General features: G+C 43.8%; 1 protein-coding gene across 3 annotated transcripts in view; it reads right to left on the bottom strand.

Moving 5' to 3' along the window:
* Positions 1 to 772: 772 nt before the first annotated feature.
* LOC135388338 (uncharacterized) overlaps positions 773 to 23,741 on the bottom strand; it is a 66,292-nt gene continuing 43,323 nt past the window's right edge. For 2 of the 3 annotated variants that reach the window (XM_064617830.1, XM_064617829.1), the window contains exons 8-9: positions 13,996 to 14,142; positions 773 to 1,052 (exon numbers count right to left, since the gene is read on the bottom strand). In XM_064617830.1, the coding sequence (XP_064473900.1) occupies positions 822 to 1,052; positions 13,996 to 14,142 (378 nt within the window). In that variant the 3' untranslated portion in view covers positions 773 to 821. The remainder of the gene's footprint in view (positions 1,053 to 13,995; positions 14,143 to 23,741) is intronic. The other variant, XM_064617831.1, reaches the window with a different exon arrangement.

The raw sequence follows: 23,741 nt of genomic DNA, 5'->3' as shown, positions 1-23,741 counted from the left end.
TACACCCGGGTTACGTTTCCACCACTTCCATATACCGGATATTCTTTTCGCAGGTGAGACGAACTAGAAATGCTCGACGGTATGAACGGTATGATACAAGTTCGTAAATATTATTATTATTAGGTCGAATCATCCACGTAAACTCCCGCTTGTTCTCGAAATCAAGATGCGAGATGTATTGACACTGTAGTTCGCCACATTTTACAATACGTGTCTTTCGTTTGACTACATACAGCAAATTTATAGCCGTCGCCGTGGTCCTCGAGAACCTTTTGCAGGTCGTCTACTCTCACCCCTGCAAAAGGGCGCGAGAACGGACGATTTTCTCCTCCACTCACGGGTCTGCCACCGTAACGTCGTAGGGGATGTCGCTGTTGGAAGCACAAATCGCGATATTCTGGCGCTGTTGTTATCAACTTAATTCTTGACGATTCTGGACGAGCGAATTCACAGTATTACGCTTTCAGCAATGAGGAATCGAATGGTACGCTTTGTAGATGGGCCAGGGTGTACGAGACCGTCCCTTTAAAGGATCGCAGCAAAAGCATATCTAGCACGACGTCTCTCCAAGCGATGTATTTGTTACTCATTTTACGTTAAAGACACTTTTAACAGTTGGAGTGGGGAAAAGTTTCTTCGCAGTTCTAACCGTGGGAGCAGTAACTAGTTTGGGTTGGTCTGTTGTCAGGGCAGCAATTGTGATTTCACGCTGCGCGCAGAGCCCACAGTATATCACATGGGAGCCAAAGCACGGAAACACGGCAACAAAGCGTAAGCAAGCAGCATCGTTTTCTATCAAATTTGTATCCATATATCCACAATCATCTTCCAGGCCTTCCACAAGTGATCGAGTCATGAAATTCGGTGAGTGAAGACGACCAAATTCCGTCGCACGTGTAGAAGTTACTTTCCATGTGTTTCTTAACCCAATGCACGATGGCGAAGCTGTCAGCAAAGACCTGGTCGCTGCAGACATTCGTCGTATCTAGGTATTCCATGTCGAAGATAACCCAGCTTCCGTCGAAGCCAAATTGTTTTGCTGCGTTGCACATCTGCAAATGATCAAAGACGACAGACAACCCAAGATATAACGTATTCTGCTCAGGAAAAAGTGATTCAAGCATAACGTGACGTCAGCACCACACTCTAAGAAAAAAAGGAGTAAAACGGGGAGTAATTGCAGCTTCTACTCCCCTAGTCTGCAAGTACTCCCCATTTTAGTCCCCTAACCCAACATTTAGTCCCGACATTTTCTCCCCAGGACTGCGAATTGTCACTAAACTTCGCGAATGGTCTCCTGAATGCAACAGTCTACGTAAATATGTGCCCTTGGTCAATTTGAACGACATAAGGCTGTATAACTCAGACAACGTAGCAATTTTCCAACAACACGGAGTAAGAAACAGTTACCGCATCTTTCTTCGCAAATTGTGCCCTAGTATGGCGTAAGATTTTATATCACTCGATATATCACGGTTGAAGGTTTGCTTCAAAGTATTTTCATGCATGCGCACCAATTATGTACCTGGGACTCTTACAACAGCGCGTAAAATGCGGTCTTCACTCTGTGACGTTCATTTACTCCCGTGCATTTACTCCCGAAAGGGACTATTTTTTTGTGGCAATGCAATTACTGCCCAAAAGGAGTTGAAGTACTCCTTTTTTTCTTAGAGTGCAGGTAGTTGATAAGTTGTGATGAAATATGTTATGCTCTTGGAAATCCTTTTGTATTTTAAAAGGAATAGTGATAACATGCTATGAAAGGTCACTCTTCTGCACAGCTCCCTAGTTTCTCCCTTGGAACCACCTCACGTGACGTGTCCCCCTCACAACGAGGGTGTAAGAGCTCGCCCTCGAGCGAGGAAGTTTCTGCTATTAATCCATGCAGAGAACGATGCCGCTCTGCGAAAACCCGCTCACTGGTGCCTTGCGAGATCGCAGACACATTGTCACGTGAACAATGCCCCTCACACGCTCAGGGACACACTGCCGTAGCATATTCGCAGTTCTATGGCACGAGTTCTACGTAACTATGATCATGAGCAACATCCAGTGATCAGTCGGTTGATTCATTTCAATCATCTAGTGGGCTTTAAAGGTACTGTAAAGCAGCACGGATCAAATGTCATTTCGTGTGGCTATTCGATAGTCCAAGCCACCAGGGCAAAAACTGCACAAGTTTCATTCCAATCGACGGTGCAATTAATTAAAAAAATGCAATGAAAGATTACGGGCAACACTGTACTAGGTATTCGGAATGAATCCGTACTCCTGACACACACGGCGGCAACCACATTGCATGCGTATAACACTGGGCCCGACAAAGCAATCCACCGTAAAATCCGCCCTTGCAATCCACACAACGATCCACATCTGAGGATCAACGGATAAGCGAGCTGAAATGAAATGCTGAGCCGTCAGACGTTCAAGAAGCCAGACAGCGTCGGGACTTGTTTGTTCATTCGAAAGAGGCCGGGAACAGAAGGAGCGCGCAGGCGCAGCAAAGAAGTAGGGAGAGCCTCCATCGAACAGCGGCCAGCGCAGGGTTACTTCGCATAGAACACTGTTAACAGGGGTTTCAGAATGCATAGGTAAACAGGAAAACTAACAATATGGTTACTAAAATAACGAAGTTTCCTATGTAATAGTGTGTAATACCAATTTTCAGTGTTGCCCGCTGTGCAACGGGTTGTTTAACACCAGGCGTCGCACCGCTCCACTACGCCGCAGTACCGTGTATCGCAAAGGGAGTCTGTTCATTAGGAGGAGCCTAAAAAACAGGCTCGACCTGTCAGTCAAATTGAGCGTTTTTCATTGGCTGCTGTTTTCTATGCGGGCCGCGAAGACACCAAAATTTTCCCGAAAATGGTGGCGTAGCTTGGAACGGCGAAACGAGAACTTCATGACATTTTTTTCCCCCAAATATCACGTCAATTTTATTCCGTAAGTGTACATCGTGTTGCAATTATCTTGCAAATCACATTTAAATTACGCTCCAGTGTCGATGTTTACCTGAAAATAATGTTTCGTCGTCCTTGTTAGGCCTAGCAACGACAGCGATCACAGGCAAATAGTAAGAAAAACGCTACGGATGGCCAACAATTTGCATTTGATGACATACTGTTATCCATATACACACATTAGCCCGTTCTTGATTCAGTCTTGTTATATTTCATAGTTAAAATACGTAGAATACTGGCAGTCTGTTCCAAGTAGCGGTTCTGCCGGCCAATCAGTTCTGCTAGCAAGCACTTCTGCTACTTCTGCCCTTCTGCTATTCTGCGTGTTCCCGACATTCCCCTCTCCATCCAGATGGCGCCGTTAAAAGTGGACGCAAAATCTAAGGTCGTCAGGGAATATCCTATTTAATCTGATCCAATCCAGGTTCCCGAAAATGTCGGCACCCAGTGAATACAGGTAATATATAGCTTGGGTAGCCTGGGATTTATAGCGAACTGTATTTTGGCTCGTGATTGGCCAGAGAGCTCAAAAAGTGGGTGGAGCTCCAGGTATAGGCAGGTCCCATTAATGGCCAGACTCTCTTTGGCATACACGGCACTGCTACGCCGCATCTTTCATGGCAAATTAAACATGGTTATAGCGCGTTGGCGGTCGTATGCTTCCGCATATGGTATTTAGAAGCAACAAAGTCTCTAGTCACATCACCGGCATATCATGCTTGTCTACTGCTTTACAGTACCTTTAATACGCGCTTAAATTTCAGGATATTTAACTGTCGTCCCGGAAGGCGCAGTGCTTTGGCAGCCGCAAAAGTAGCTGACGCTTATCTCATGAGGGCACCGGTTTGAACCACGATACTAGTCAAGAGGAGACAAAAACGGCGTAAATTCCACAGCCTCAAAACAAGATAAGGTTTAGTTCATCGTACGCTATCACCTTTCCCTACGTAAGGCATGGCGTTCATGGTTGTGCGCACGCCCATAACAGAAAGAGAGCTTCGCGCAGTGCGCAGGACCACCAACGCCATCCCTTACGTACGCTAAGGCGATAGCGTACGATGCACTAAAGCTCACTAACTGCCAATGTTAGTAGATCGCTACGGGGAGCCCGGTATGCTACCGCGTTACCGCACCTCATCAAGATTCTTCATTCATTCTTCGCGCATTCTGTCATTGGTTCCGGTTGACGGTGGCGTAATGAACGGTCTACGAACACTCGGTACTGAAGACTACAGCTCGCGGCATACTTCTCTGGATTCGAGAGCTTGCGGTTATTCCCGCCTGGATTATCCAGGCATTGCAATATTGTACGTTTGGTCGCACGGGATAGCATGCCGTACGTGTCGATTAGTGAAAGGAGACATTCTTGGAACACCTGTAGATTTGAGACAGGATATAAACCGCAAGCTGTCGATTACAGACAAATATGTCGCAAGCTGTACCACCGTGAGCTTTATGGAAGGAAACAGCGCGGAGCTGATAGCCTCGTACCTCCGCGTACCCACATGCGGAGAGTCTGCTTGGAAACGCGAACGCGGCGCGGTAAACACTTGCCGCTGTGCGGGAAAAGCCTCCTCTGCTTTCCGCTTTTTGGCGATCGCGCAGTGCACGATTTTTAGCGGCATCCGCACATGCTTGGCCAATCGGGAAGTAAACAGAAGTTGCGTGCGTTCTTGTTTTCTTCCGGCTTCCCGCACGGAGAGCATTGACGGCGTCGTTGACTGGAAGGTATGTCGCTGTGATGCTCACATTTTTCAGCCGACGAATTTACGACGGAAATAAAATGTCATTGCTGCCTACACTATAGAGCGTTGCATTAAAATGACTTTTTGGGTCTACACTGGAATAAAATTTGGGAATGCAGGTAAGTAAAGTGTAAGATATTCACTGTCAGTGTTAGAAATAAACATTGTTCGCAAGAAAAGATTGCGCTATCGCCACTGCGAGTGAACCTAAAGCTTGCGTTTCTTGCGTCTGCAATGTTGATTCCGCAAAAGCTCAGATGTAAGAAAGGAAACGTTCACTACAGTCAGTATAGCTAGACTTCGCTGTCGTCCGCCATCTTGTCAACCTTTCGCTGTGGATAGTCGCGGGCGGAAGCAGTATAGCTGGAGCGGCATGCACACGCGTCCGCTTGCGGTAGGCGGTTGCGCACATCTCTACCGCATGTGGGTACGTGGCCTTAAGGCGACGCTTTGCGCCTCGATCTGAGTGGAAGTGGAAAGTATGTAAACGGCGCGGCCGTACCTTCTGCCGCCGTCACTTCCGCCGCTCCGCATTAGCAACTGAAGTAGTAAGAGGGCGGTGAGAAACTACAGGGGGTTCACTCAGCAACCTGGACCCCTGGGCCCTGGCCTGAGCCCTGCGCGTATTTTTCCCCGCGCGGGCGCGTGTGCGGAGGGTTGTCCGCGTGCTTATCAGCGGGGGGAGGGCTGCGTGCGCGCCTACCCGCTCACATTTTTCAGCCTGGGACAACTTCTTTCGACATTTTTTAGCCTTGGCCGATTTGCTTCGCGTATTTTTTCCCGCACCCGGCGGCTGGCGCTCGGGTGGAGGCGCTTACCGGTGGGCGGCGCGTGGCCGGAGGGCTGCGTGCGCGTTTACCCTCTCACATTTTTGAACCTTGGCCACCGACTTTCGTCATTTTTCAGCCTGAGCCGACTTGAATCGTAATTTTTTTTCCAGCTACAACAGGTGTGCAGTAGGCTGTTTACATGCAAAGGATAGCCATACACAAAAGTACAAGTGAAAATATATTTATTGAAGTCATTAGTGTCAGAAATTATGTTATGACTCTGCGTGAATGCGAAAAACTTAGCCAAAAATCTGAAGCAGAAGAAACACAATACAATACACGTAACAAAGAATATACTTATTACAGGTACGATGCAATAGCATTGAAGGGGTATCACAGATCAAACACAATATTTTTTATTAGTGATAATCACGCAAGTTTTCAATTAAGCAGAAGGAGTTGCACATTTTAATCAAAGAAGATATTTTTAATAAATACTATTACAATAAAAATTAAAAAGTTTTATTATAAAAAGTCTAACATGACCACCTTAGCGGAGTTTTAAATACAAAGAAGATATTTTGAATCAATATGATTAAAATCAAAATTAAAAGTTTTATTATAAAGTATTATACGTGACCACCATAATGGAGCTTTAATTGCAAATGCCGATAGTTAATTGTGGACAGCAGAGAAATTTCGTTCGGAAAATATTCGTAACTTTTAATATCCACGACATCAAAATTCGCATGATGTTATAGTGTATACAGAAAATATCAATCGATTAACTTCTCTGACATCGTGAAAGAGTGCTCGTCAAAGTGAGTGAGCTAAAGCTTGCGTATTGTGAAATTACACATTCTACAACACTGATCATAAATCGCAACACCTGTTCAAATTGTAATTAAACTCTTACTGATGTGTGGCAGTCACCACTTCTCCTGAATGTGAATCGATAAATTTTAGCAATTAATCCACAATCAAATATCTTGTATAGTATGTGTGAGTGTATGCACAACTTTTTAATCTATATCTTTAGAAAAATGCAAGAAATAGCGTGCAGTTTTGACTTTGAAAATTTAAAGAAGAAAATGATCTTTAGGGAGGAATTTGCATTTTAGGACGTTATGAGCTAAAGACTTATAAGTATGGCCTTTCCATTTGTAGTGCCCGGATGCTATGACACTAAAATAATGTGATAGTTTTTGTGTATGGTTACGAGAAATCTCGAGTATATTTTGTGAATTGGATCTACGTTTATGTGTGACCTGCGCTGATCCGGTTATTATAATTAATACAACATATCTTCCATTGTGTTTATGCATAGCACTCATCTTCATTGTATATTGTTTAAGCGCTTCTGATGGCGGTTCTGTGATCCGCTTCTCCCAAAATCTGATTGCCACTTGGAAATTATTTCATGTACGTTTGTGTGCCGTGTGTTACAAAGACTATGTGATTAGAAATGTAGACTTGGCCTGCACGTCATGCTCGTAAAACGTTTCGTTTGCATTGTGGCATCTGATAATAGATTCGCTTTTCGCGAAGTCTTCGTATTATCTCCCAGGCACTGAAGCCGAATGCGATTGTAAAAGTCGATGACACTGTGTCCCGAACACTTTGACTTATCCCGCCGCAATTTGTTATCTTGACTTATTTCCCATTTTGCCCTATCTTGGACGGCTCATTTTTCCTATCCCGTCATACAAACGGACAACTGTGTTGACAAAAATATGTATTTGTTCCGCACTCCAATGGGGTTGCTTGTCAAAGACGCCTTTTCTTTACTATGTCTGGGCTAATGCAACTGATTGAGAAATATACATGCACTGTGGAATTTAATTCATGAAATCTGATACGTTTTCACATGAGATTAGTGATCCTTTTTGCAATCATAGACTGATGTATCATGTCTCTAAATTTCAATGACCGATCCTTCTCCGGCAATCCTATCCTTCGGGTGTTGAACTTGTACAGAGTGTAGTCGAATAAAACCTATTCGGTGGTCAGGTCTCATTCCATATGAGAATTCTTACACAAATTGTGGAATATTCGTTTCCTTAGCGATCACTGTTCTCAGTCTAGCCATGCTAAATGTAAGGTGTTTTTTCATTGTGATGCGAAGAATTCATTATAATGATGACAAAGATTACATTTATTGTTTCAGTTATACACTTGGTTATTTCGATAAATTACAGTTCTATTTCAAACTCTGAAGTTTTCGTTTGTTGTCTTCATTGATGAATTACGAAGACATTAAATAGTTTATTCTGGTCATTGGGCGCTTGAATTCAGCGTTGATTAACGCAGGCGCTATGTTGACGCCGTGTTTGTATTGCTTCAACAACTTGCACTTTGTCGCGATGAACTTGCACAGTCTCTTATTGATGTTTCCTTTCTTTGTATGAAGATTCTTGAATGGCGTACAAGAGAGTATTAGATGAAAATCGTCCGGTGGCCCACCGCAATTGATATGTTTGTTGAGTTTCAACAGGTGATAATACATCAGACCTTGCACGACAATATTGAACTTCTGTTGATTCGACATCACTGACTGGTAGAATAAAATAAATGTGTAGGGGCTCTAGGGTGGAATATATCACGTGATAAGATTTTATGTACTTTCCATCTCAGATATGTGTAATTTCAACAAATCCGTAATGAATCGTGCGATATAGACCGCTTGTATATGATAATTTGATCCGACTGCTTTCTTGATGAACGCATTGCCCATTGCAATGATTACAATCACATCTGGTCTAGTGTATTTCAATTCTTCGTTGGCAAACCTCAAAAACTCCGCCATTAATCCCAGTGGCCCTTCCGACGTTGATGTGCAGATATTTTTATAAGTATTGTAGATTCGGCATATAAATTCTTGCACCTTCAATTCTGTAGTTTGTACCATTTCTCCAAATACGACCATGTCTAGGACGTATTGAAATGCAGCAATAATGAAATCGTTTCGCGGCTCCGCCTTTTCGAAGCAGTTTTTTTATCACATCTTCCCATGACTTATGGTATCGAATACAAAATCTGTCCATCTTTTCAATGTAGAGCAATTGTCTCTTCTGTTTTCAAGTGCACATCTACACTTAATTAAAAGCATATCTATGTTTATTTTATTTATTAAAACTTTATTATCTGGTTGAGAATGCTATAATATCCACCTGTCGTGAGAATTATCGTTTTGACTCTGTTTCAAGTATTCACTCGACTGATATTCTATGAGTTGTGAAGTTACTACCTGAAATAATTGTCTTACATTTGTTTCAATTGTTCACTCGATTGACATAAGTCAGTACCTCTAAGATGGGAATGCCTCATACCTCTGAGTTGCATTTCACATTTGATATTTCTGTGTGGCGTCTACACTTAATTAAAAGCATATCTATGGTCATTTTATTGATTAAAATTTTTTAGAATGTTATTAATATCCACATGCCATGAGAATTATGGAAATTGATTTACAAAAAGATGTGATGAGTAAGAAAAAATGTGCACTTTCAATGATTCTATGTACAAGGCCATACTAGAGCCCGTCCCTCCCTAACTTGATGATGTTGTTGGGGGTCGTCGGGTTTCATCACACTTTATCGCTTGAATCCACTAGTTAATCATGTTTATTTATTGAAAATGACAAGTTTCAGTACAGATTCTCTGGTGTATTCACGCTGCTTGCTTAGAAATGATTTGTCTCAATTATTGTTTTGTTTCAGGTTCGACTGATATTCTATGAGTTGGACATTATGTATGCATGATGTATTAATTGTGTCGTATTTGTTTCAATTGTTCACTCGATTGAGATAAGTAAAAATAATCTCTGAGTTGGGAATGCCTCATATTTCTGAGTTGAGTTTCACATTTGGTTTTTTTGGGTGGATCATCTATATAGAACTTTCTGTTGCAAGATATTACAAAATTAAGATGTAATTAAATTTGTTTCTCGTTTTTTGATTGAGTATTGTTGCTACCATTTAATAATTTGGACTTTCTCTACATGCTCAATAACAATATCGCATCTGTACAAACTTAGCCGACTTGTCAACCACTCTGACGAAAGATTTCCGTTTCAAGGAAAGGATGCGAAAAGATAATGATCCCCGCGAGTGATATCGACATCTATTTGCACTGCACAATAAAATATATCGCCTTTGAACTCTCTTATCTGACCTCTAGAGCGCCCCGTTTGCTGGACGAAGTAATATAGCCCCTAACCCTGTGAGTGATAAAGCATGCGCGGTGCTATGGTCACATAGATAGACACATAAGGTCTCCCGGCTTTGAGGAAAAGAGTGAAAACCGAGATGAAAACAGTGCATATTTTCTACGTCTTCGACACCTCCATCAAGGTTCGTAGTGTTTGTTAGAATGAAAATTGTATATTGGTCGATTTTATGATGGTTCAATGATAGATTATTTTCCTCTGTTGTTGTTTCCGTGTCGCCGCGTGTTCCCCTGTTCTTCAGCGTTAAGTCTGTGCTATTTCGCCTTTTGATAGATTGATTAGCTATTATTTCTCTATGTGTTGGATGGTGCGCAGGTTTGGCTCTCTATTAATTGTAGCTGTTGATTGTGTTGTTTCTCGTTATTTCCTTACATCTATGGTGTTCACTTAATAAGAAAAGGATTAATTAAAAGTTGAGTAATGTTGGAATATGAAACTGAGATTCCCTATTCTGCTCGAAATGTTATGACAGATATTCACGCTATTGCAATGATGGTTCTCACGTATAGGAATATTAGACTTTTTATAATACAATTTGTAATTTGATTGTCATCATATTGATTAAGAATATCTTCTTTGTAGTGGTATAGATTTTATTTCCTCTTGTGTTCTTGTCGTTCGTGTTCCGTGGTCTTCCATACATCTATCGGCACCCGTCTTCAACAAATCAAGGCAGATAACATTAGATCTGGTTGTCGGCTAGGAGCGTGCTATGTGGTGAAGTTCATTTTTAACATGTTTATTTTCTGATGAGTTTGATTTTTTCTTCTGATTTTCTGTATGCTAGATTACTCTGTTTGGTTCTCTATTAGCTGTTGATCGTGTTTCTCATTATTTCCTTGCGTGTGTCCTATTGTTTACACGTTGGCAGATGCGCCGTTTAGAGTGTTTCTCTGCTATTCAGTGTTAAGTGCGTGCATGTTTCTCGTTTTGATAGATTGTTCTTCAACTATTTATCATTTGTGTACCTCTTGTTTACGTGTTGGAGTTTGGCTCTCTATTAGCTGTTGATCTTGTCTGTTGTTTACACGTTGGCAGATGCGTCGTTTAGAGTGTTTCTCTGCTATTCAGCGTTAGCTCTGTGTTGTATTAAATTTATCATGTGCATCAAAGTGTTTTTCTGCTATTCATCCGTGCATGTTTATCGTTTTGATAGATTATTTTTCAATTATTTTCCTGCATGTGTCTGTTGTTTACATGTTGGCAGATGCGCCATTTACAGTGTTTCTCTGCTATTCAGTGTTAAGTGCGTGCATGCTTCTCGTTTTTGATAGATTGTTTTCAATTATTAATCCTTTGTGTACCTCTTGTTCACGTGATGGGTTTTGGTTCTCTATTAGCTGTTGATCGTTTTGTTTCTCGTTATTTCCTTACGTCTATGCTGTTCACTTAATAAGAAATAGGATAATTGTGTAATGTTGGAATAATCAACTTAGATTCCCTATTGCGCTCGAAAATGTTCATAACTGTCACAAAACAGGTGGACGCCTCCCGTCTTCAATGATTTTATGATATTTAAAATGATAGATTACTATGTTGTTTTGATTAGGAATATCTTCTTTGGTTAAATGTAGTGTTATAGATTTTATTTCCTCTTGTGTTCGTGTCCCGTGGTCTTCCAGGTTCTCTGCTGTCCACAATTAACTATCGGCATTTGCAATTAAAGCTACACTATGGTGGTCACGTATAATAATACTTTATAATAAAACTTTTAATTTTGATTGTAATCATACAGATTAAACATATCTTCTTTGTAATTAAAACTCCGCTAAGGTGGTCATGTTAGACTTTTTATAATAAAACTTTTAATTTTGATTGTAATAGTATTGATTAAAAATATCTTCTTTGAATAAAATGTGCTACTCCTTCTGTTTAATTGAAAACTTGCGTGATTATCACTAATAAAAAATATTGTGTTTGATCTGTGATACCCCTTCAATGCTATTGCATCGTACCTGTAATGAGTATATTCTTTGTTACGTGTATTGTATTGTGTTTCTTCTGCTTCAGATTTTTGGCTAAGTTTTTCCCATTCACGCAGAGTCATAACATAATTTCTGACACTAATGACTTTAATAAATATATTTTCACTTGTACTTTTGTGTATGGCTATCCTTTGCATGTAAACAGCCTACTGCAGACCTGTTGTAGCTGAAAAAAAAATTACGATTCAAGTCGGCTCAGGCTGAAAAATGACGAAAGTCGGAGACCAAGATTCAAAAATGTGAGAGGGTAAACGCGCACGCAGCCCTCCCGCCACGCGCCGCCCACCGGTAAGCGCCTCCACCCGAGCGCCGCCCGCCGGGTGCGGGAAAAAATACGCGAAGCAAATCGGCCAGCGCTCAAAAATGTCGAAAGAAGTTGTCCCAGGCTCAAAAATGTGAGAGGCTAAGCGCGCACGCAGCCCTCCCCCCGCCGATAAGCACGCGGACAACCCTCCGCACACGCGCCGCGCGGGGAAAAATACGCGCAGGGCTCAGGGCAGGGCCCAGGGGTCCAGGTTGCTGAGTGGACCCCATGCTTGTACGACACCCCCATTACTACTAACTGATAATGGGTAGCGATGCTCTTACGGCCTGGTAGCATACGCTGTTAAGGATTCCGTAGTCGTGGCGATAAGCTCGAATAATCATGTTTACTCCATGCAAGGGGCAACATTCCTTCGCATTCTACACCTCTTCAGTGAGAGTTTTGCTTGTTTCGATCGCTCACTCTCATGCATTTGACTTTTGGGGGGCGTTCTTGGTGTTAAAGAAAAAGGAGTCATTTTAGGCCTTGTGGGAACCAAACGCATTGCCACAAAAAATAGACCACTTAGGAAATAAATGCACGGGCCCGCATTTCGCGGTCTCTGCTAAGAGTATCAGGTGCATAATTTTTGTGCATGAATGAATGAAAATCATTTGAATGAACAGTCAACCGTAACATGTCGAGTTATATAAAATCTTGCGGCACGCGTAGGGCACAATTTCGCAAGAAGAACCAATTATTGTTTTCCTCTGTGTGTGTGGCAAACTGCAGCTAAGTTAGCTAGGTTATACAACCTTATACAATCGAGTTCATGAAGGATCATATATTTACGTAGACTCTCGCATCCAGGAGTCTGTGTGCCAAGTTCTGTGACTATTTGATACCTTGAGTTTCACGCTTAGGGGACTAAAATGGGGAGTAATTGCAATCTAGGGACTAGAAGCTGTAATTACTCCCCCATGGGAAGAGGGGGACAAGGGGGGAATCATCTTCGCCCATATAAACTTCCCATAGTGCCCCTCCTAAAATAGTTTTCTGGCTACGCCGCTGGCGTCGTTATTTAGCTTCATGTAATGTTCGTTAAGTTAAATGTAGTGCAGGATGACGAGCGCTCATAATTAGCATAGTTACAATTTCGATTAAAAACGGTGGTTGTATTTTAGGAGAGCCTGAGAGCGTGATGACTGCGATTTTGATGCATGCAATCAGGTATGTATCATAACTCAAATACTTGCAGTAACGTGTACCCATTTCTTAAGTTACTCCAAATACGCTCGGTTCATTAATTTATTTCAAGAAAAAAGAAACTCGAGAAAAGGATGACCTTGGACTGTTCTGGTTGGGCGCTACATGCGCATTTCATCTAAGGTACACACAATCCCTTCGCTGTTCTGTGGTTTTGCCTGCAGAAGATAGAGGTGCTTTAGATTTAGTGTGACGGAGGACAGACTCTCGGCCTGAAGGACATTTTGGCTAATGCTCGGGGTCTGCGGAAGCACCAGGAGCGGACTGGTGTCTCAACGTCATAGCAGGCGAGGAGGGTTATGGATGTTAATTGAACTCGACGGTTGATCATTATGGGCATTGACCAGGAGACGTAGTTTAGGGTGCCTTGCTCGCTTAGGTTTTGCCTTTTGGTGCTGTTCCTCCGCATCTGAGCGCATCACTTTGTGCCAGTTAGACAGCAAATTCCACATATTGTAGATTCGTAGTGTCTTGAAATTAACTAGGTACATTGAAGAGTATTCCTACTGAAATAGGTTTCAAGGGTGAATCTTGTACAAGTCGTCAGGGCAGCCACCACAAGTCGCAGTCCAAGGATACCTAAACGGACGAGAGTGCGTGGCATTGCTCTGTATCAATAACGTCCATCTTTCCATCGTTGCCCGCAACAGGCGGTCTAAGTTTTTCGCCATGTACAGCCGATTCACATGGACATCATTGGCTTGTCTGCCAATGATGATCTAACGCGGGGAGCTACCAGGCCTTGCTGCTACCAAGTATTTTACATCACCGGCTTCTATACTTACAGTTTTTCATACCTTAAACGTTAGCGTTGCGTTGGTTTCGTATGCGAGTATCCTAGTAAAATTAATGCTGCGCGAGAGTTCTTGCACCCCGTGGATGTCCTTTGAGTGCTGAATGGCATACGTGTTAAGCTCACAGTGTCTGTAGCCGCCTCTACAAACCTGAAGTGAAGCAAAACACTCTCTTGAACAGCATTTTCCACACCTGCCACGCAAACGCATGTAAACATACATATATAATGACAGACATAGATAGTACAGCTAGGGACAAAAGTTTACGGAAAACCAGGGTGTCACATTTCTCCAATGGAGCGGCAACCTAGCAGCACACCGAGGTCGGCACACATACTGAACAATGGATGGAATTGCCGGCCACTCGTTTCTTATTCGATCTCTCCCTGATAGCTAGGAGGGGGCCGCTCCGATGAAAAAATACGCAGGTGCCGTGTTCCGTAAGCTTTTGTCCCAAGCTGTACCATCTCAGAACATCGTCATCTGTATGAAATTTTTGAGTAAATATTTTGTGTGTGTAGAGAATATGCTCACTGTTGAGCAGTTAAATTCGTGCTTCTGCATGATACCTGTAGAAAAGGTTCCACTTTCGCGGCCATTTCTAAACTCGTTCCGCATGTATTCCTGGGCATTGAGACGAGGAGCCACAGAGACAAGAAGACTTCATTCTTTCTTGCTGGGCGCGAACTGATGGCGCATTCCATTGGCAGAGCTGGGTCAAAGTTTTGACCCAGTAACGCGTAAAAACTGTTCCATTGGCAGAAGCTGGGCATGAGTTTAATGTTCCGTTGGTGGAGCAGGGACAAAAGTTTTTGTCTCATCAATTACCTCAGCGGTACACGATAGAGAAGAGGAGGAAAAATCCCACCCAGCGACGGGCGAAAATTGGTGTCCCAGTGGAATTCGCTACCAGATAGCAATGGGGGGCGTGATCCCAGCTCCCCACTCCCTTGTCATCCCTATACGATGATTGTGTGCAAGTCCCGCCTTGGGGATGGATGCACCCTCCCAATGGGTATAGCTGTTGAACCGGACGTCGGATGACCATCTGATTTGGTAGCCTTGACTGACAAGCTCTTCGATGTTGGATGTGCCGTGCAACACCTTGTCAATTTGACATTGCCTGCGAAACATGCTAGGACCTTGTTCTTCCACTAATACTACGCCCCCGCACACGCGCGAATGGTTCGCGCTGGACGCGCTTCATGAAAACGCCACGCAGCTCTTGTGTACTCGATCCTTTCTCCATCTGGCCAATTGCCGCTTTGCGGCTTCTTGTCGAAACAACCAGGTTTCTATGATATCGTCATTGACATAGGTGCCACTTGCGCGTATTGAATGCTTGATATTCCTGCCTCCAATAATTGCTGCAGGGGTCAGAGGAGTGGTACTCTCAGCATCCGCGTAAACATACGTTAGCGGACGATTGTTTAAAATTGATTCGATCTCCACTAGGATGGTTTTGAGTTTCTTTGGGCTTCACCGTTCGTCCAACAGCTTTTCGTAATGAGTACTTGATGCTCCTCACCAGGCATATAAATCATAACCAGAGGGGCTAGCAGAAAAGCTGGGAGATAGAGCAATGGGAGAGACAAAAGGAGCTGTACGGAGGCGAGACCTCCTCCCAATGTCGAAGTCCGGGAGGTGCTGTGAACGATATTGTGCATTCGGCCACAGAACTGGAACGCGTGAAGGCCAGGCGCATTCGGCGCCATGGTATCCAGTCCAATCCAAGTAGTGCTTCATTCCTCTGGGCGCAGTGTGCGGTCTGGTTGTTTTGTCTGCTCTCATCGTGTCCCCTTGGATTGAGTCTTATTCCGTAAGGAACGAGTATCGTACTGTTTAAGCCTCGTGCTGTGACATTCCAGAACGGCGCACGGAAGTCGAAGGAGACATCGTTCGTAGCATACTATTGGCCTACCGTATCTGTCATAACGGCTTACTTGTTGAGACGCCCCACTTCGCTGGCTCGGTTTCTAGTTATTATGAGTTCTGTGTCACCAGGCGTTCATAGAATCCCCCTCACCAGGATGATCGTTCAACGATGCACTGCCAACGAATTATCTTGGCTGCTGTGAAGTTCCGAAAAATCGGGTCTTTGAGCATAGCGTTGATGTCCTTGTTGGCTCGTTTGAAAGACGGGACATCGCCGCTGTAGGTAGCACAATCTCTGGCGCGCGATGAATCTTCGAAACGCCCTGAAGAAAACCGACCTCACCGACGTTCGACCATTTCTAAGTGCACCGCTCTCGCGGTCGAACATGTTTCACGAAGGTCCCCTTGCTGAATAATTCGTAAATAATTGGCGCCATCGAAGAACTTTCTCTTTGGTAAAGATCCTTTGGACATCGGCCATGAACTGACTAGTGAACGGCTCATTTGCATACGCTCACTAATTAAATAAACATCGTAACTTTCAAAGTTTACTTCGCACGTTTTCGGAACCACTGTTTTACGTATCGGGGCCTACAGCGAAAAATATTGCAAGAGAAAAAACATCGTGCTTCGAATGCTCTCGAATCGAATCGAGTTCCTCCGACATGTCAAGGAAAATGCGAAGAGTGAAAAGTTGACGCTCAATATTTTGAATTATAATATGCTTTGCATGCAAAAGCGCAAGTGAAACCCAACTGTTGCGGCACGTAAGTTTGATAAGGAGGAGAGTAGTCGCGAGTGAATGAGGCTTGTGCAGGGACGTAATGTGTGGTCACGTGACATTGGAAACCATTTTGCCACACCGGAGTCAGAGTAGGGGGATGCCGTGAGTTGTTGAGGTATGCGTGCAGTTACGAGAGGGAATTTTAATAACACACCCTGCTGCCTCATTCGGCATGCATAATACGCTTGCGACGCATCCCCATGTTTTCCCATGTCCTGCACAGGCCTCATTATCTTCTAGAGATCTTTCGAAAACACTGGTCTGTGGTTTGATATCGTATTTCAATCTCAACCTTTAAATACCACAGTTATTTTATACTTCGGAAGAAATTTGGTTGCAGGCTTCTGTTACTTTTACGATTATTGACCGATAAAAAAACGTAGTTAAGGAATATCTCGACTGAAAAGGGCGCAGACCTCGCAAAAATTTTTGAAATGTGAGGAGCAGCGGCTCTGTACCGCCGCGTGAAGGACGTGTTGCAAGCAACACTGAGCGCCCGTCCTGTGTCACTGGGTATAAGTCCGCTTGATCTCTGCTTGTATGCGTTCAGCGCCTTGTAGTTTCCTCGCTTTTTGCGCAAGAATGTCTGCCGTATGTATGTATGCCGAATGAATGTATGAATGTATGCCGAATGCCCATGAATGTATGCCGAATGTATGCACGAGTCTGCCGACACGTGCCGCAGAGAGGGCCAGTAAACGGCGTGCGGCAAATCGTACTACCGTTGCTGGAGAAATACCTGTGACGCTCCATCAATACTAAACCATACTGAACCTCGCATTACTTCCGTATAACTATTCGTTTCCCGCCTAAGCCTACTGCCGAACCGACCCGCCATACGCACACTTGCCAAAGTCAAACGTAAACGTCGGCGCGCAGAAGCCCGCTTATGCGACGTGCGGCACCGGAGACGGACACAGGGGAATGTGGTGTGGATGAGTGTGCATGTGTGTGGTGTGCATGTGTGATGGGTATGTGGACCAACCACACGCAACGGCACAACGAGAGACTCTGTATTCATGCGATGTGTGTGTGCTGCATGGAATACATCTCCCACAACACTATAGACTGCCCATTCTCGGCGTCGCCTGAATTGAACGGCACCCATACGAAGAGGAATCGTACTTGAAAACATAATAAGTCAATCACCCGATTCCTTTGAAGTCGTTGTTGCTCTCTGATTTTAGAGCTTCCTTTATCGTATAGTTTCCGAATAGTGCAGCCGACCAGCTAAAACTCCAGAAAGTTCGCTTCTTCCGCTTCTGGAGTCGTTGTCTTTCGTAATGCTATCTCATTTCATACGTATTTGGCCGTGCACCAAAGGATACGGTCATTTTTCCAATACGATTTTTTTTTTCGTTACGTGAAACGTCCTATTTTTGCAGACAAGGGCACAATACATTGCCAAACGGAGGAACACCCAGAGTCATACGAGGTCTCCTTTTGTTTTGGATGAGGTGGAGCAGTGGTCATAACAGCGGAAATGTGCTATGCAAGTTGAACATTTGCGCTGGAGGGGACGGAGAAGTCACATGGGCAGCGTTCCTCCACTCACCGGTCGGTGCGAAGTAACCAACGTGCCTGATGTTGTGGTTGCGGTTACTTCGTTGCTTCTTTGCCACGTGAGCCGACCCACGTGGGCTCTCCGCGTCCAGTTTGTTGTGCTGGAGGTCCGCCAGTCATGTGCCGCGTTAGGTTACGTCAGAGGCTGAGATAAAGGGGAGATTGAGGAGCTGCCCTGAAGGGCATGACCTACTTGCAGAACGTATTGGAAGCGGCCTGGTGGCCAAAAAGCGCTGACAAAAAGGAGTTGACATTCTTCAACGCAAGAAGAAGCTTCTGCAAGGGTGGGTTGTTCCAGAAACGCGAATGGATACGGGAGGATTGTGCCCACCCCACACAACCAAGGCACATCCTGAGGATGTCTATATGATGTCACCAACTGGACAATCAGATGTCCGTAAGATATCCCGGATTGTCCTGATGACATACTATTGGACATCATTCGTACTTCGATTGCAACAGCCGGGGACTTGGTTTGGGCAATCCTGGTGGCGTCCTTTATGACATTTTCAGGATATTTTTCTAGGCATCTCAGGATGTTTTTCTGGACACTCCAGAACGTTAATGCAGTATGCCCCCCTGCCCCGTATGTTGTGTATACACCTTATAATGCAAGCTGCTCCATCACACAAGCCTGTTCACTGTGACAAAACATTTTATTGAATATTTTGTACTCCCACTCAAAAAACCCATCTGTATATCACCTGGCAATGAGCTAGTTAACAATGTATCAAGTTAACACGAGTTCTTGGAATGAGCAGCTGATGTAGGAACTGGTGTTTCATCTAAGTGGGTGAGTATCCTGAGTAACGAAGGCGGTTAATTAAGTTACCAGCACCATAAAGGGCATATAGATTCGAGCTAGCCCAGGCACTTTGGTACACCAAAAATGTGAAAATTGCTCGCATCCTAACATGAAGATATCACAGGGTAGAGCTGACATGTAGTATAAACAGTAACTGCCACCAAGGAATATTGGAGGCATAGATTAAGTAGGCAATTGTACTGAAACAGGTTTGCCACACAAACTTCCGCTTGCCCTTTTGAACAACCCAGCTGAACTCTGCAGCAACGCAGTTCGTCAGAAGGTACTACTCGAGTATCTTTCGTGTAGATTGCTTTACTTCACTACCGCCAAGCTAATCAAGCTCTTGAACCTAAAAGCAGGAAATGTTCCAAAAGCTCATCACACTTACAGAAAAAGATTACCACTGACTTAACACAACACATAATTGAGACTTTTCCTCTCTTATGCGGAAGACTGTTGGTGTCCCTGCGGTCTCATGATGTTTCCTGCATATGCTGTATCAACATGAGTAGAGCCTGAAAGGGTTTAACCAGCTAATTCCCCGAATCTACAATCCATATTGAAGGTTGCCTGTTTAGGGTGAAATTAGTTCTTTTACAAAGAAAATTGCCCTCACCGGAACTTACTCAAAAACAAACTGAAGAAAACGAACTGAAAAGATGCACACTAGCTTGTTTGGCAGCAAACGCAATTACATCACCATTTCTATGAAACCTGCACAGTTTGCTTGAGTAATAGAGTCAGATTTATCCTGAACTTTAGCATAAAGGAAGATTTCTACCCAGAATTCGCATGAATTTAGAGCATATGGTTATTTCTGCGATTTTTCACCCCCGAATTTGGAAAAAAATATTTCCCGAAACCTTCAGGCTCCAGACATAAGCTCACGTAATTATATGACGCCTAGTTTGATATGTTTCTGCATACGTAGTTAAACTGACTGATAGAAAGAGTTGACTAGCACCGCAATGCTTCTGTTCCTGGGATCACTAGAGCCGAACCGAAACCATGCGATGCAAATCAGTATTTTCTAAGCGTTTACACAGAACATAGGCATATCATGCATCATTGCATCAGGTAAACATGGCAAGATTACGTTGGTAATACTAGAGATTTTAAGCGCTTCGAGTGGAGCACGAGTACACATCATGAATGCAGTTCAGATAACTATAGATAAATATCTGGTCATCACTATACCAGCCGGTTCGGAACTTGCGACTTGTGTTCTACACACGCCGCTTCCCCTTTGCCGTAATAGAGCTTCTGCAAAGCTTCAGGAACAAAATGCACAAGGAAGCACCTCACTACACAGATGAAAAGACGTTCACATTTTTATACGTTCGGAAGAGTTGAAGGACAGGAGGAAACACAATTCACCAGGCTGCGTAGACGCTACGCCAACAGAAGTTTCCAAGTTCAAAACCGACTCCGAGTTGATGCCGATGCCGCTTGGTCGCATGTGACGATGAGAGCACTGTGGCTATAGTTAAGTTTCGGTTTGAAGGACCGGGAAAGCTCACGTCTCGCAACGTAACTAAAGCCAGGAACTATCGTATTGCACAATCAGTTTTTGCAATACTCAGTTATTTGGAGTTGTCTGCACAACTTTGTAAACTTTTGGTATATATTTATTTTATTATTTTACTTATTTGTTTTATTATTTAGTTAATTAATTTATGTTTTATTATTTTATTTATTTATTTTTATCTTTGAGCATGAATTATTTGCACACTTTGGACAATTTCCTAAATAGTGTATTGAAGACACAGAAACCAAACAAAGGGCAATAACTGCAGTATTTGAATTCCCTCTAAGGTAGTGGGAAATTGAAGTGACTTGATATCCGCGCTCTCTAACTGCGCTGAAGAGTCTTATGACGTCTACTGTTTTGTCTCGTCACACACAATACGCCAAGAGTGAGTGACGGGAAATGCTTCAATCCCCGTGTAACTTCGACTTGTCTGCTCAGACGTTTTTGCACAAATCTTGCAGTGAAATTTGCCAAAGGACTGTGCAACCACAGTGGCACTTGACATTAACCATTTTAACATGCTGTTGTACATATCCTTTTGTGTTCTGTGCTGTTTGGGACGACACACAATTAGTGTGAAATCATTCATTAGTGAGATCAGATTGAGGCAAGACTCCATGCTTCATGCCAGTTAAGAATGGATCATCCAAGAGATCCACAAAAAACATTAAATCAAGTAATCAGAAACAAAATGAGTCTTGGGCTAATTATTAAAATATTCGTGTAGCATGTCAATAGAGCTTAGCTGTTTTGCCTTTTTGCTATACAATACGTACATTGTATTATTAATCTGGCATGCAAGTCAGGAGAGAATTACACCCACCACATACTTTTGGAATTCATACCACATGATTTCAATCGCAACTTCTGGTTTGACATGAGACATGAGCCACAGGATGACTGCAGGATATCTACAGGATGTACGGTTTTATTGTCCCAACGGACATCGCAAATAGACATCCACAAGACATCCTATTTACGTCACATTCCGACAAAGATATTCTGACCATTTCAGGACGTCCTCAGAAGGGTTCCCGTCCAAGAAGTGAAAAGACTAGAGCCTGGTTCTCAACTCCATAGTGCTGTTCTTCGGGTTTCGTCTACCTTTGCTGTACGGGTGTCGGAAAAGGGTAAGAATATACCGTTCGGCTAATTTCTCGTTCTAGCGATAGGTGCAGTGGATGCTTAGATATTCCGAGCATTTTGCAGTCTTCTGAACGGATAGTGGAGAAAGGAGGGTGCGAAGGCTACCACACCACTCCCAGGTGTGCCCATTACCAGGTGTGCGCGACTAGCTCGTCGAAACCAGCTGCAAGGCTGTACAACAAGCTGCTGTCCAGAGCATTTCTGCGGTAGCTGACGAATTATGATAGAAATAATAAAATGAGTTGTGATTTTGCACGACGTTGAGACAGGCGACGTTGTTATTTGATTTCGAAATAAAAGTAATATGTGTAGGCTATGAAACAGTGTAGGCCATTATGTGTAAACATTGTACAATTTTAAGTTTGTGCTATAATTGTAGCTCGCAGGTGTTGTTGTAGATTGGTTTTGTACCACTTACTGAACTCGCCACTTTTTTGTACACCCCTCATGTAATGTCCGTGGGCCCTTGAGGTACAAGAATAAATAAATAAATAAATAAACGCTTCAGAAAATAGAAACGCCTACGTGTTCAACCCCTTTTTCGAAACCACGATGGGGATGTAGACTTTACGAACATTGCGCGAACATGAGAGACTGACAATGTGAAATATGGGACATGAACACGGGTTTAGATGTTGCTTTTGCAGCACCATACTCTCGAAGGCTAATGAGAGCGGCCTACTTCGTGGGGCGCCCTTCCAACTGTCACCCTTTTATGCTATAGAGTAATGGACCGGTAGTATCCATGTCTACGTGCAGCGCTATCATTCCTTTTCCTTCCAAATATCTAACCAGAGTAGTGTAATGTGGGCTCACGCAGACACTAACAAAATAGTGTTGTTGGGACTTTGTTAATTGATTGTGTCAACTTTGTAGCATGGTCTTGACAACGACGAAAAGGAAGGTGGAGGCTCGCGTGCATTGTGTGACGTAATGCTTTGTTGGGCATTTTTGGTTCGATGGATACGAGCACGTCGAGTTTTCGAATAAACGCATTCAGGAACGGTTGGACGGGATCTGTTGCTTTGACGCTGATTACGAAAAATTACCCATCCGTAGTTACTATATGGTGCCGAAACCCGGGAGGACAGAGGACTCCTGCAACGACTTACTGAACTTTGGACAGCGTTGAAGGGCAGGCATGTATGTCAAACTCCACGAAAAAGCGACAAGCCCTCTTCGGTCTCAACTATCCCGTCTGCTCTGCTCAACGTAGCGAACGGTTTACTTGGCGGGTCAGGACACATTGCAACGAAGGACGCGGAGATGCTGATCGAACGCTTGCTCACGTTTCAACGCCAACTCAACGGTGTGGATGCATAAATTGAAGAAAGTGGCGTCGAGCAAGAGGAGCAAGACAAGATATGCGAGTACGACGATAAGGTGGTCACCTGCATAAAGTTGAAGTACAAAGGTAGTCAGGTTCAGCGAATGATGCCACCGCCTGCGATGACAGAACGAGGATCAGTGAAAGTGAAGCTTCCCAGGCTGGAGTTGCTGAAATTCCATGGGAAACAGAAGAACTGGCACCCTTTCTGGGAGCAGTTCGACAGGCTGCTTCATCGAAACGAGGACATGTCTCTGTGTGACAAGTTCAGCTACTTGAAGTCGTTGCTGACGGGCGACGCAGCTGCGGCGATAGCGGGACTGCATGTATCCGCGGGTGCTACAAGGACGCCGTGGAACTCCTTCAGCAACGTTTTGGAGCTGACACAGAGATCATACAAGAGCACATGGAGGCACTCCTGAACATTCTACCTATCCTGTCATCGGGGGATGTGCACCTGCTACGAAAGCTTCATGACCGTCTCGGAGCGCACATGCGTAATCTGAACGTTCTTGGTGTAGCTGAGGATTCCTACTGCTCCCTGCTTTATCCTGTACTGCTGCGGTCCCTTCTGAAGGACCTTGTTCTACAGTACAGTCGGAAGACAGCGGTGGACTCTACACAGTAAGGGACCAACAGTTCGTCGAGCAACGAAAGCGGCGATAACGTGAATACTAGGACTTCAGAGTCCGCAGTGACGAAGTATGGGAAGAAG

Source organism: Ornithodoros turicata, chromosome 3, assembly GCF_037126465.1.
Source record: "Ornithodoros turicata isolate Travis chromosome 3, ASM3712646v1, whole genome shotgun sequence".
Lineage (NCBI taxonomy): Eukaryota > Metazoa > Arthropoda > Arachnida > Ixodida > Argasidae > Ornithodoros > Ornithodoros turicata.
This window is presented reverse-complemented; position numbering and strand designations above follow the sequence as displayed.